Source organism: Hyperolius riggenbachi, chromosome 10 (assembly GCF_040937935.1).
Source record: "Hyperolius riggenbachi isolate aHypRig1 chromosome 10, aHypRig1.pri, whole genome shotgun sequence".
Taxonomy (NCBI): Eukaryota; Metazoa; Chordata; class Amphibia; order Anura; family Hyperoliidae; genus Hyperolius; species Hyperolius riggenbachi.
In genome coordinates this window covers 239051445-239065641 of record NC_090655.1, presented here as the reverse complement: position 1 = coordinate 239065641, position 14197 = coordinate 239051445, and the positions used below count along the sequence as shown (strand labels likewise).

At 49.8% G+C, this 14197-nt stretch overlaps 5 protein-coding genes and 1 pseudogene across 5 annotated transcripts in view; 4 read left to right on the top strand and 2 right to left on the bottom strand.

Annotated features, from left to right (window-relative positions):
- Window positions 1-14197, top strand: part of LOC137534995 (zinc finger protein 665-like) — a 465617-nt gene that overhangs the window by 121469 nt on the left and 329951 nt on the right. The window lies entirely within an intron of this gene.
- Window positions 1253-2351, bottom strand: LOC137535811 (histone H4-like; annotated as a pseudogene).
- LOC137535810 (histone H3) lies at window positions 3405-3898 on the bottom strand. The gene has a single exon (XM_068257705.1). It carries the CDS (start codon window positions 3896-3898, stop codon window positions 3488-3490), a length of 411 nt encoding a protein of 136 aa, XP_068113806.1. The 3' UTR covers window positions 3405-3487.
- Window positions 6097-6489, top strand: LOC137536467 (histone H2A type 2-B-like). The gene has a single exon (XM_068258671.1). It carries the CDS (start codon window positions 6097-6099, stop codon window positions 6487-6489), a length of 393 nt encoding a protein of 130 aa, XP_068114772.1.
- Window positions 9676-10056, top strand: LOC137536468 (histone H2B 1.1-like). The gene has a single exon (XM_068258672.1). The coding sequence runs from the start codon at window positions 9676-9678 to the stop codon at window positions 10054-10056; it is 381 nt and encodes a 126-aa protein (XP_068114773.1).
- LOC137535808 (histone H3-like) lies at window positions 12209-12619 on the top strand. Its single transcript, XM_068257704.1, has one exon. It carries the CDS (start codon window positions 12209-12211, stop codon window positions 12617-12619), a length of 411 nt encoding a protein of 136 aa, XP_068113805.1.

Genomic DNA, 14197 nt, shown 5'->3' with positions numbered 1-14197 from the left:
TACAGCTCTGTATAGAGAATATGGGGGCGGCTCTGATCTAAGTTAGGCCTCTTTTCCACGGACTTGATAGGCAGTGAAATTCTCACAACTGCTCACTGTTGCCTGGTAACTGCTTGCTGAGCAACACAGCTCAACAGTCCGTGGAAAAGAGGCCTTACAGAATTGCCGGGTGCCCACAATTGTGTATGTGTACAGGGATCGGTTACTCGCTGCCAACGCTTTGGAAAATAAGACTCAATCTGGAGCTCAAACACGTTTTATCCATTCTTCATGTTCCGACAAAATGCAATTTTTGGGCGCAATAAAAAAAATAAATACATAAAATAAGCTTTCCTATAAAAACGTCACAGGGGTCCTTAGTGCTCATATTTGCCAATACACTCGTCCTGTGCGATATCTAGTGAAGTTGCAGTGTTAGTGCCGGTACCCAGCTGCTTGTAAATGAGGAAAGGGAAATACGAGGAATTTGTGTTCTGGATCACATGGACCGGTGATCCGTATGGCTGATCTACCCCATCCTAAAGTTCTCAGCATTAAAAAGCTTTTATGCAGCAACTCGTGTAGAGGAGCAGATCAGGGAATACTTATTACCATCTGAAATTATGTATTATTACAGTCAGGCGCTTTTAAGTACGAAAGGATAAACAAACTATATTAGCCGATGTTTTCAAATATCCCGCGCGTATTAGTAACGGCCTTTCCCGCCATTTTAATTACATTCCATCGGCCACGACGTATTGCACTCCCTGTGCTACTATTACTGCCGAGAATGTACCGCCGTCATGTGGTGTCTGTGCTGCGAGCATCTCCCTCCTTCCCAACCATCCTATTATTCCAGCACAGATCGGTCTCCATTCACATCGAGGATGGCAGAGTTGGTGTTCCAACTGTTGGAACACCTGCTCTAGCGAGCGTATATGAGAATGGTCTCCGACTTTGGGGCAGCCGTTATCCGCTGGAACGCTACTGCAATTATAGCCGGTGACGTCACCACTCCCAATCGCAAAGGAATAATGGAAGCCGCTGGTGAGTGCTGATAAATAAGCAGCAGTTAGATGGCTGCTCTGTGTAACAATACTTCCCTAGAGGTCTCTCCACATCTTCCGATGGATGCAACAATACCACGTAATAGTGCGCAGCTTGTACAGCAATGTAATAATACACGGAGCTGTAACAGCACTTCTATAGATATAGTGGGTGGCCCTGAAAAGGGCCTTTTGTATAATATGGTTGGTAAGTGGAATAGACTCGCTTAGCCTCCGAAGCCGTAGAGGGTGCGCCCCTGGCGCTTGAGGGCGTACACCACATCCATGGCGGTGACCGTCTTCCTCTTGGCGTGCTCGGTGTAGGTGACGGCGTCCCGGATGACGTTCTCCAGGAAAACCTTCAGCACTCCGCGGGTCTCCTCATAGATGAGGCCGGAGATGCGCTTGATAGTGTTGTCCGGATCATGAACGATTCGGATCTTTGATCCGAATCTATTTTATGAGTCGATAATCCGAATCATCAAAATGAGTGATTCGGATCGCAAAAGGGGCGGGGCCAGGAGCGACACGCCCCCTCTCAGCGGGCAGCGGGGTCCTGGAAGCAGGGATCGCTCTGTTGGATGGGAGGCAGCCTTGCAGGGACAGGTAGATGAGAGAGAGGGGACATGGGTGCCACTGCCAGATATGTGTAGAGCACACATACTGGCTGCAATGTGCTGCTCATTATAGGCTGTCTGTTCCGTAGTTGTGCACAGTGATCACATTGGAAACTTTTGGCTCAGCACAGCTCAGTAACTTTGCAGACAGTGTGATTGAAAGGCAATATAATCCTCCTGCACTGGGCACTAAACAGCTGCACTTATCTTCTGGGAATGCTTTCTTTCACTGTGCGACCTTTTCTTTCAAAGTGTACAGATGAGCATATAGGTGAAATATATGTAAAGCATGTGATTTGCAGCATGTGGGTATTACGTGCAAACATTTCTGCTCTCTGCTCGTCCCTCCTCCCTTCCCTGTCCACTCCCTGCCCTCTGTCCACCATCACCCCTTCTCTGTGTGTCCACTCCCTCCCCGTCTCCTGTCCACAGACCTGTCCTGCTGTTCATTTCACCCCCGAATGCTTCCGGTAGTAAAATGATCCGAGATTCGGATCAAAGATCCGGATCTCTTCAATGATCCGATTCGAATCATCCGGATCATTGAAAAGATCCGAACTTCCCATCTCTAGCGCTTGACACCCCCTCTGCGGGCCAGGCGGCGGATGGCGGGCTTAGTGATGCCCTGGATGTTATCCCGGAGCACCTTCCTGTGCCGCTTGGCGCCTCCTTTCCCGAGTCCCTTCCCGCCCTTTCCTCGGCCAGACATGATTGTAATATTGCTTCTTCTCCGATGTAGAGTTGAATTGATCTGTGCAGCCGCCTCCTCTCCTCTTATACAGCCTGGGCGGACCTGAGGGGAGACTGCACAGAAGGGGGCGGAGCAGATTTTCCAGTTTTTCTGGTACAGTATGTGTTTATGTGGGGTTTGTTCTCCCCCCGCCCAGCCCTACTAATGAATGCACATCAGTGACTATGTACTGCTTGGAAAAGCTTGTCTTTCTTTCATATAATACTTCCGAATACATTGAAATATTGTTTTTTTTTTTATCCATACTGTTGACATTCGGTTACATTCCAGTATATTCGTTTATTTTCTTGTGATTGCGTGTATCATGTACGGCCCTGATGTGGAATTCACTTAAATTCACTGATCTGGAATTCACTTAATTCAAAATTGGCCCGGAACTCACCGATCTCTCATGGAAAACAGACCTTTAGGTCACGGATTGTTAAAACTGGCGGGATGGGAATCGGCGGGAAATTTGAAATACCAGCTGCTCAGCGCTCAACCAACCACAGCGCCAGACGCTTCTCTATTAAGCCAATAAGAACGCCAAGAAAGTATTAATTCAGATTGCTGGCTAAAGATGTTTCTGTGCAGATAAGAGTGTTTCAGTCAGTCATGTCGAAGTTGCACCTTATATTTCCCAGGTCAATTATAAAAGTTTGATGATTCATATTTTAACACCGATAATTGTGCCATGGAGGTAATGTAGCTGTGATAATACGTGTGCACTTCACTACAAGCTGCTGTGGGAGATTGAAAAAAAAAATCTGAGTTATTGGGGCCAATCTGAGGACGAGGAACATTTTATACCGCGCTTCTTTCCTTGCGGAGCCACAGCTATTCTAGCCGCTGGTACGGGCGAGTGTGATCACGGGGAACCTTGCCCTAAGACTCTGCCGCTTTTACATACTGGATTGAACTGTTACTCGAACTTTGGTCAAAGCCTAACAAACTGCTATGCCAGTGTGGGTATGAGTAGTATCACTTGATAGTGACAATAGACTGATGAAAGCATATGCAGCTACTGCCGCTAAATAAGTTACAACTCTGTCTGGAGAATGTGGGTGTGGCTCTGAAAAGAGCCTTTGTGGTGTGGGTGACAATGTATGACGCGCTTATGCCCTCTCGCCGCGGATCCTGCGGGCCAGCTGGATGTCTTTGGGCATGATGGTGACCCTCTTGGCGTGGATGGCGCACAGGTTGGTGTCCTCGAAGAGCCCCACCAGATAAGCCTCGCTGGCCTCCTGCAGAGCCATGACGGCCGAGCTCTGGAAGCGCAGGTCGGTCTTGAAGTCCTGGGCGATCTCCCGCACCAGGCGCTGGAAGGGCAGCTTGCGGATCAGCAGCTCGGTGGATTTCTGGTAGCGGCGGATCTCTCGGAGAGCCACTGTACCGGGCCGGTAGCGGTGAGGCTTCTTCACTCCTCCGGTGGCCGGGGCGCTCTTCCGGGCGGCTTTGGTGGCCAGCTGCTTGCGGGGAGCTTTCCCTCCGGTGGACTTGCGGGCGGTCTGCTTGGTTCTGGCCATTGCTCAATAGGCTGATTCTTCTCACAGGCGAGAATAGTCTGAGGAGAGTGGCCGGGAAGAGCCACTTTATACACCCTGCGCCTCTCTGTCATTGGCCGTCTCACAAGATCCAATCACAGGGCGCCCTCCTAATTGCCCCGCCCAGAGCAGCCAATAGCTGACCGTGAAACGCACAATATTATCCCCATTCTCCGACTCACAGCACGCCCTCTGCCATGCTAATATCCAATTATAAGCTTCGTGGCTTCTGATTGGCCGGGGTGTTGGGGAGCTTTTATCTGATTGGCTACTGGAGAATATTTGTTATTTTTCAAATGTCCCGTCACAATATTGCTTATCCCGCCATTCTACGTTGCCTGATTTTGTTCTTATTTATTGGAATTTTCCTATCAGCTCTAAATGATACTATTTATAGCTAAAGCGTCAAATATAAATGGAAAGGAATAGAGGTAGATGAGTCACGTTTCTATGCAGATCTGTATTCTGGATCGATTCGTGACGGCGGAGCGGACAGGCTGATGGTTACTCTTTGTTATGGAGACAGATTAGGAGAGCCGAGATCTCCCCAGCCGGGGCAATAATACGAGTCCCCTCGCTCCGCAAACGGACTGATCTGACCGAGCGGAGCGTTCTAGATCTCTGGGAATCGGGATTAGTTTTGCTGGAGTGACCACATGTCCCAGCAGATAGGATATTTACGTGGTTTGGCGTTCATCAGCTATCAGATTCACCGAGATTCATTTCATGATTATGTTCTTGTAAATATACCTATGAAAGCGATACTTTCTACATGTGGCTGTGCTTTTGATACATTCATTTACATCTTTCAAAACCACCACCATGCATGCACCCCATTAGTTTCATTGCATAGAATTATTATACAATACGCATTGTTTAGAGACGTCACCTGTCCGGATGGACAGCTTCTTTAAAACACCATCACCAGCTACACTGTGACCCCAGGATGGATTCTATAGAATGATACACAACTTCTGCCGCTGGCTCGTGTGGCCGCAGCGCATCAGTAATTCTGGAATCTGTATTGTGTTCTCAGAAACACTGCGGCATCTCCAGGTACAGAGGTCTCTTGGGTTCTAATGGTATAGTCAGTAGCAGCAGGGGAAACTATTCAATTCATTAGTCACCCCTGAAGCTCCCCAGCGCCAATTCAGAAATAAAGATGAGAAAATATATGAATCAGAACCACTCGGCTAGTGATCGATATCAGAGTGGGAATCTCCTTCCGTGCTCAGTTTATGACTTCAGTAGTGAGCAATAGTACCGGGGACACGAAGATTATTAAAGCGCGCAAAACACAACAGCAATACATAGCCCTGCAGTGAAGGAGTGGGTGGCTCTGAAAAGAGCCTTTGGGTTTCCTGTGTAGTCGGGTGAGAGGCGATTACTTGGCGCTGGTGTACTTGGTGACGGCCTTGGTGCCCTCGGACACGGCGTGCTTGGCCAGCTCTCCCGGCAGCAGCAGGCGGACGGCGGTCTGGATCTCCCGGGAGGTGATGGTGTGGCGCTTGTTGTAATGAGCCAGGCGGGAAGCTTCCCCGGCGATGCGCTCGAAGATGTCATTGACGAAGGAGTTCATGATGCTCATGGCCTTGGAGGAGATGCCGGTGTCGGGGTGCACCTGCTTCAGCACCTTGTACACGTAAATGGCGTAGCTCTCCTTCCTGGTCTTCCTGCGCTTCTTGCCATCCTTCTTCTGAGTCTTGCTCACCGCTTTCTTAGAGCCCTTCTTGGGCGCCGGGGCGGACTTGGTTGGTTCAGGAGCCATGCTGCTTCTCAGGAACTCTGCATAGTGCGGAGACACAATGAGGAGCAGCGCCGCCTCCCCTCCTTATATAGGCGGCCTATGCTAATCAGGCTGCAGGAGAGCCGGCTCACACTATTGGATAGCGTCTCTAGCGCCGCCTGATTACCGCCCCTTATATTTGATTGGCTGGACGTGAAGTTTTCGCAATTGAAAAGTGCAACAAAGAACTCTACATACAATTGGCTGTTAAGGAAGAGAGCTCCGCCCCGTCATTTGCTGATTAGTGGATTGCTAGACCAGCATACTATTGGCTGAGTTGAACAGCAGCCAATCAGGTGGCAGCGCGGGTCGGGCTGCCGAGTATATAGGGCAGGAGGAGAGGCGGGTGTGGCTATTCTTGTGTTGGAGAGTTATCTGTATCCCTGAAGTCAACATGTCCGGAAGAGGCAAACAAGGCGGCAAGGCTCGTGCCAAGGCCAAGACTCGCTCCTCCCGGGCCGGCCTGCAGTTCCCAGTCGGCCGTGTACACCGTCTGCTGAGGAAGGGTAACTATGCGCAGCGGGTGGGGGCCGGAGCTCCGGTCTATCTGGCCGCAGTGCTGGAGTATCTGACCGCTGAGATCCTGGAGCTGGCTGGTAACGCCGCCCGGGACAACAAGAAGACCCGCATCATCCCCCGCCACCTGCAGCTGGCCGTGCGCAACGACGAGGAGCTCAACAAGCTGCTGGGTGGGGTGACCATCGCCCAGGGGGGCGTCCTGCCCAACATCCAGGCCGTGCTGCTGCCCAAGAAGACCGAGAGCCACAAGGCCGCCAAGAGCAAGTAACTCCCTGCAGCAGCAGCCGGACACACAGTACAGAACCACAAAGGCTCTTTTCAGAGCCACCCACACTGTCTATAGAGAGCCTGATGCGCATTATTACTGTAGAGATGTTCTACTTGCTTATAATTACAACTGACACGTACACCCCCATATTAGTGGGGACCGATGTATAAAACAATGGGTACATTTCAAACTGAAGTCGCACCCAATATCTCGTATAAGTTATAAGCGAATCAATGAACGGGTAGCATGTAATGCGGCTGTATAGGAACTTCCATCCACATGCATATAAGTAAGCTGAGCAGCCTGCAGAAAGAACGTGTATAGGAAAGCGTACACAGAATGCATGAGCGCTATTAGCAGCCAATAGACAGCATCAGCTCCACACCCGGTGCAGGGAATGTTCATCTGCAGGTTGAATCTTAACGGGCATGTTTTAATAGTAATCAGATTTAAATGTTTTTTTACAATTCATGTATTTCATGATTTGGGGTTTTGTGAGCCCGACATTGTACAGATGAATATGTTATGGTTTGTGCTATTGGGTGGTTCTAAGGCTTAGAACCACCCAATAGCACAAACCATAACATATTCATCTGTACAATGTCGGGCTCACAAATTGTAGAGAGCAATTATTCTCGCAGTGCTATTGACTGACGAGAGAAGCTCCTGTAGCTGTGATTGGTGGAGGCACAACTGTTGCGGTTTTCATATTGCCGCCGAATTTCCTCGGAGCAGCCGGGATGGATGTGCAGCTCTGTGTTGCGGCATCATGTGATGCTGTACCGGCAGCTGCCCCGTACTCCTCTCTAGAAGCTGTATGCCCCCTATAGCCGGCTGTGTCACCCGGGATGGGACCGGAGACAGATCGGTGCTGGAATAGCGGTGTGGTTGGATAGCAGGAACACGCTCGCAGCAGAGACTCGGACCACCTTTATTGTTGGAGCGCAAATCGTGACCGATCGAATCTAGGGATGTATAGTTGGTGGAGATCGATAAAATGGCGGGAAATACCGTTAGCACACGCGCGGGCTATTTGAAAACATCGGCTAATCAGATTAACCGCCCGGTACACATCCTCAACGGCTTCGGCGGATAAGCAAGTCTGTCTCCTTGTCTATACAAGTGCTGTCATGTCATCTCCGCATACTGAGCAGTGTCGGGCTTATATTCCTCTAACTCCGATCATTGCTTAACCCCTAATTTCTTGGAGCCGCATTCTGAGCTGATATCGCTGGTGCCATACATGAGACGATGATTGTCTCGGGCATCGCATCTACTCTAATCCCAGCATGTTTCTATAGCTAATACTTACAGAAATAATTCCAGGGACTACCCTTTGTACTTGGCGAAATAAACAAAATTCTGATTTCCTTCCGTATAGAAGCAAATACAAAGTATAATTTATATTGCGGAGTTATTTCCTGTATCTCCCTGGCGACGCACCGCTGCCACCATGCGGGGAAAAAGAGAACAGCACTCCGGTCAGTTCCCTCCAAAGTTCAGACTTTCCCAAAGGCAACACAACTCATTGCTTCTTTATCTGACTAGTTATTTTACAATATAATATTAATCGTTAAATGACACGGAGAACATCTTAAAATCTCATCAATGCTTAGCAAATGCTGGGCCGGCTATTCCAATCTGTATAAACACAAACCTCCCGTATTTTATGGAGGAGCTGTGAGCTGGCATTGCCGGGAGCAGCACAGCCGGGGCAATGCTGAATATTACGGGGCAGCTGCCGGTACAGCATCACATAATTCCCCAACACAGAGCTGCACATCCGTCCCGGGGAAATCCAGCTGCAAATATGAAAAGAGGAACCGCTCTGCCTCCACCAACCACAGTCAGCTACAGAAGCTGCTGTCATTAGCCAATAAGTGTCGGATTCCAATTGAAATAAGTAAGGTGGAGATACAACCTAAAAAAGCAGCATCCCCGCCACTGTGTAGAATAGATGATGCAATTAATAAGAGCATCCGCTTTGCTTAGAACGCTTATGTGATATTTGTCCTATCAGTGCTTTTGTGTTCCGACGCATATACATCACACGGCTATAGCAGCTCTATACCAACATGCGTGTGAATTGGAAGGAAGTAACAGCAGTATTCCATCTGTAACAGGAACACGTGCAACTGCCAGTCAGGAGGATCCGCTTATAAAGTTTGACTGATAGGAGCGTTACTTCCACCTATGGAATGTAACCATTGATGTGTACGTTACATTAGTCTCCGCTAATGGGGGGGCGTACGTCACAGATTATAAGCAAGTGACATCTCTGCATGCAGAGGAAGCACAGTAATGCGCATCAGGCTCTTTAGCAGACAGTGTGGGTGGCTCTGAAAAGAGCCTTTGGGTTCGGTGGAATAGCTTTAGCTGCAGGGAATTACTTGCTCTTGGCGGCCTTGTGGCTCTCGGTCTTCTTGGGCAGCAGCACGGCCTGGATGTTGGGCAGGACGCCCCCCTGGGCGATGGTCACCCCACCCAGCAGCTTGTTGAGCTCCTCGTCGTTGCGCACGGCCAGCTGCAGGTGGCGGGGGATGATGCGGGTCTTCTTGTTGTCCCGGGCGGCATTACCAGCCAGCTCCAGGATCTCAGCGGTCAGATACTCCAGCACTGCGGCCAGATAGACCGGAGCTCCGGCCCCCACCCGCTCCGCATAGTTGCCCTTCCTCAGCAGACGGTGAACACGGCCGACTGGGAACTGCAGCCCGGCCCGGGAGGAGCGAGTCTTGGCCTTGGCACGAGCCTTGCCGCCTTGTTTGCCTCTTCCGGACATGATAACTTCAAAGATACAAATTCCAACACGAGAATAGCCAAACCCGCCCCTCCTCCTCTCCTATATACTCTGCTGCCGGACCCGCGCTGCCTCCTGATTGGCTGCTATTCAACTCAGCCAATAGCAAGAGAGTCTGACAATCCACTAATCAGCACATGCAGGGGCGGGGCTCCGTACTTCAGCAGCCAATTGCATTTGCATTTCTTTGTTGCGCGTTTCAACTATTCAAGTCTCTCCAACTTATCAGATATAAGGGGCGGTAAGTAGGCGGTGCTAGTGACGGTCTCCAATAGTGTAGTCAGCTCTCTTGCAGCCTGATTAGCATAGGCCGCCTATATAAAGAGGGGAGGCGGCGCTGCTTCTCATTGTGTCTCCGCGCTCTGCAGAGTTACTGATAATCCGCAGCAATGCCTGAACCAGCCAAGTCCGCCCCGGCGCCCAAGAAGGGCTCTAAGAAAGCGGTGAGTAAGACTCAGAAGAAGGACGGCAAGAAGCGCAGGAAGACCAGGAAGGAGAGCTACGCCATCTACGTGTACAAGGTGCTGAAGCAGGTGCACCCCGACACCGGCATCTCCTCCAAGGCCATGAGCATCATGAACTCCTTCGTCAATGACATCTTCGAGCGCATCGCCGGGGAGGCTTCCCGCCTGGCTCATTACAACAAGCGCCACACAATCACCTCCCGGGAGATCCAGACCGCCGTCCGCCTGCTGCTGCCGGGAGAGCTGGCCAAGCACGCCGTGTCCGAGGGCACCAAGGCCGTCACCAAGTACACCAGCGCCAAGTAATCTCTCACCCAGCTATACAGATAACCCAAAGGCTCTTTTCAGAGCCACCCACTCATTCAATACGGAGCTGTTACAGTTGGTATATATCCATTTATATGCTCTAGTATCAGGAACAGTACTGTGCAGAGTCTCTCCGCAGTCTGTACTCTAGAAGCTGCTGCTGAGGGGTGAGGTTTAGGGACAGTGAACCGAAACTTTCCAGCCACGTGGTGCAGTCATACTTTTTATTACATTGATCCGTACGTTACAGGGTAGCCGTATACCTACCCAGAACTTGTCTGTACAGGGATCAGTTGAATGTAGCACGTGTATCGATTGTTTTGCTGCTGTGTGGGGAAATCTACTGTTTCAGTTGACCGATGAGCAGCAGTTCCGGAAAGACTTGCTTTACCTTTGCATTTATGGGAACTAAACACATTTAACTCGGGAGTCGCAGCAGATGGCCTCAGTCTGCCCGAGAATACAATAAACCATAAATACCCCCTGCCCTGCACCGTGCTTAGCAGCGCCCCATGCCGAGCATAACCCGACAGCTCTAGGAGCTTGCCACCTAGAGCTGCGGTGCACACGGTTTGCTACTAATTGCATCACCCCTACTGGAAATCGCCGCCACGTGTTCTGTTATAAACTTGTAAAGACATAGATATTAATGCAGGTGACGTTTAGTAGCCCCCCCGCATCGTTTAGTGAAGCTTTTATTAGAATACTGCTATAAAACTACTATAGACCTGTAGTGACGCAGGGTCTTCCCGACAATAAAATGAACCAATCCTATAGATTGGTTGATGTGATCTGTTTCTGTCGCACTTTAAGCTCAACACACACCATACAATCTTGGTTGTACAGATTTACCGAATCTATGTAGTATAAGGGCCAACAGATTGAAACTACCTTGAATGATTGATTGGATAAGCTCTTATACTACATGAAAGTGGTAAGATTGAACAACCAAGATTGTGTGGTGTGTGTTGAGCCTTTGTCAGAGAAGCAGATAGTCGGTATGAAGATTACTGGTGTATTGCGGCCACGTGGGTCAGTGACGGAACTTCTAGTCATGTAGCTATATACATACAGTGGCCTCAATTCACGGAGTTTTATCAAACACTTTATCAAACGTTTGATAAATTACCTCATGGGTAAAATCTAATTTTGAATTCACTAAGGTGTTATATATTTATCGAATGTTTTACCGATAAAACGTTCAACAAATATATAACACCTTAGGGAGCTTTTACCCATGAGGTAAATTATCAAACGTTTGATAAAGTGTTTGATAGACGTTTGATAATGCTCCGTGAATTGAGGCCAGTATATAGAATGTATCCTGCGGAGTCTACAGCTGGGGTTGATTAGAAGCGGGCTGTCCCTGGCAGCATTATTTGGTAATATCTCTGAATAGATGTGTGATTGATGGAGTGCTGTGTGTGTGTGGGGGTGGCCACTCAGCCAGAAGTGACATTCTCCATCCATAATACTTTGGTATTAGATATAGAATTGGAGGGACGCTGACGCACGGCAAGCTCGCCAGATATCCCATCTGCTGTCACTGCAACACAACTCATTCCAAACTTTCCCCGAGTTCTGTCACGCTGCGCTCGGTGTTAGATCGGTCTGTGTGTGGAGCGGGGAGACTTCCTATTACAGCCCCGGCTGATGCCCGCACATGGGGGAAGGAGAGTTCAGGTCTCCACACATGACAATAGGAATCCTCAGCCCGGCCGATCTGTTACTACAACCCGATACAGAGAGTCACATGCGTGTAAACTACAGATCTGCTCTGCAGAGGGACGTGACTCATCCGGCTTCCGCTTTTTAGCAGGCTGTAAAAAAAAAAAAAGATGATAGAATATTTAAAAACAATAAGAACCGAATGAGGCGACATTGCACTAGGATTGGCGGGCTGGTGTAACAAAGCAATATGTGGCGGGGCATTTAAAAAATAACAAATGTTCTCCAGTAGCCATTCAGATAAAAGCTCCCGATCGCCCCGGCCAATCAGAAGCCAGAGCGCTGTATGAATCAGGGTACTGGCCTGCAGGGGGCGTGGTGTGAGGCAGCCAATGACAGAGAGGTGCGGGGTGTATAAAAAGGCTCTTCCCGGCCGCTCTCCTCAGTCTATTCTCGCCTGTGAGAAGAATCAGCCGATTGAGCGATGGCCAGAACCAAGCAGACCGCCCGCAAGTCCACCGGAGGGAAAGCTCCCCGCAAGCAGCTGGCCACCAAAGCCGCCCGGAAGAGCGCCCCGGCCACCGGAGGAGTGAAGAAGCCTCACCGCTACCGGCCCGGTACAGTGGCTCTCCGAGAGATCCGCCGCTACCAGAAATCCACCGAGCTGCTGATCCGCAAGCTGCCCTTCCAGCGCCTGGTGCGGGAGATCGCCCAGGACTACAAGACCGACCTGCGCTTCCAGAGCTCGGCCGTCATGGCTCTGCAGGAGGCCAGCGAGGCTTATCTGGTGGGGCTCTTCGAGGACACCAACCTGTGCGCCATCCACGCCAAGAGGGTCACCATCATGCCCAAAGACATCCAGCTGGCCCGCAGGATCCGCGGCGAGAGGGCATAATAATCTTCTATTACTCTAATATCACACCACAGAGGCTCTTTTTAGAGCCACCACACTGTACAGTAGAGATGGGAAGTTCGGATCTTTTCAATGATCCGGATGATTCGAAACGGATCATTGAAGAGATCCGGATCTTTGATCCGAATCTCGGATCATTTTACTACCGGAAACATTCGGGGGTGAAATGGACAGCAGGACAGGTCTGTGGACAGGAGAAGGGGAGGGGGGTGGACACACAGAGAAGGGGAGAAGATTGGCAGAGGGCAGGGAGTGGACAGAGAAGGGAGGAGGGACGAGCAGAAATGTTTGCACGTAATACCCACATGCTGAAGTTATATGCTTTACATATATTTCACCTATATGTTCATCTGTACACTTTGAAAGAAAAGGTCGCACAGTGAAAGAAAGCATTCCCAGAAGATAAGTGCAGCTGTTTAGTGCCGAGTGCAGCAGGATCATATTGCCTTTCAATCACACTGTCTGCAAAGTTACTGAGCTGTGCTGAGCCAAAAGCTTCCAATGTGTTCACTGTGCAGCACTACGGAACAGCCAGCCTATAATGGGCAGCACGTTATAGCCAGTATGTGTGCTCTACACATATCTGGCAGTGGCATCCATGTCCCCTCTCTCTCATCTACCTGTCTCCCTGCAAGGCTGGCTCCTCTCCAACTCAGCGATCCATCCCTGCTGTGCTTCCAAGATCCCGCTGCCCGCTGAGAGGGGGCGTGTCGCTCCTGGCCCCGCCCCTTTTGCGATCCGAATCACTCATTTTGATGATTCGGATGATCGACTCATAAAATAGATTCGGATCAAAGATCCGAATCGTTCATGATCCGGACAACACTACTGTGCAGAGCTGTAGTGCCGCAGCCGTCACACCGACTCCTCACGCTGCGGAGTGCCATGTCAGCTTGCATGCACAGGCACTCTGCAGCTAAGGTTGCCTTACTATCGCATACTGGTGATTAGACCGATACAAACGCGCGCTGGACAGTAGCGGCTCCATGTATGTGAACTCTGCTGACACAAGCCGGTAACTAGGGGAGTTGAGGTAGGAAGCCTCAAGAGGTAAAGCAATCGCCATATTGCTGCGTTAACTGGAAGGTATCGACTTATTTCGCAGCTTGTTACTAACCACCTAACCCGTCACTAATTCTCAATCGCTCAAAGCTTCGTTTCTCCACTAATTAGTTTCTAGGGTAAAATTCTAAATAAAGCTTCCATTTCCTGCTAGATGGATAACCGAGTACAAATAATAACGCCAGGCAGGATAGGAACGCTCAACTGCCCCTGTTTACTTTTTGCAACTGGTGTGTATGGCTGCCTCCCACATCTACCTACATAAAGAGTAACGCTACTGAGTCACATGTCGCTGCATTGGGGGCAGCATATTCCCATTTCCCAGGTACTCAGTGACATATTCTATCCATAGACAAACCGGTGAAGCATCGCGGCCCTTCAGGGGACAGCTCCAGCTGTGCTTACAAATAAATGCCCGGATGCTATAGCCTCAGTATACATTGAATCGTAGTGTTCTGTACGGGCAGAATATGACTTATGTCGGTAGAGGCCAGAGCA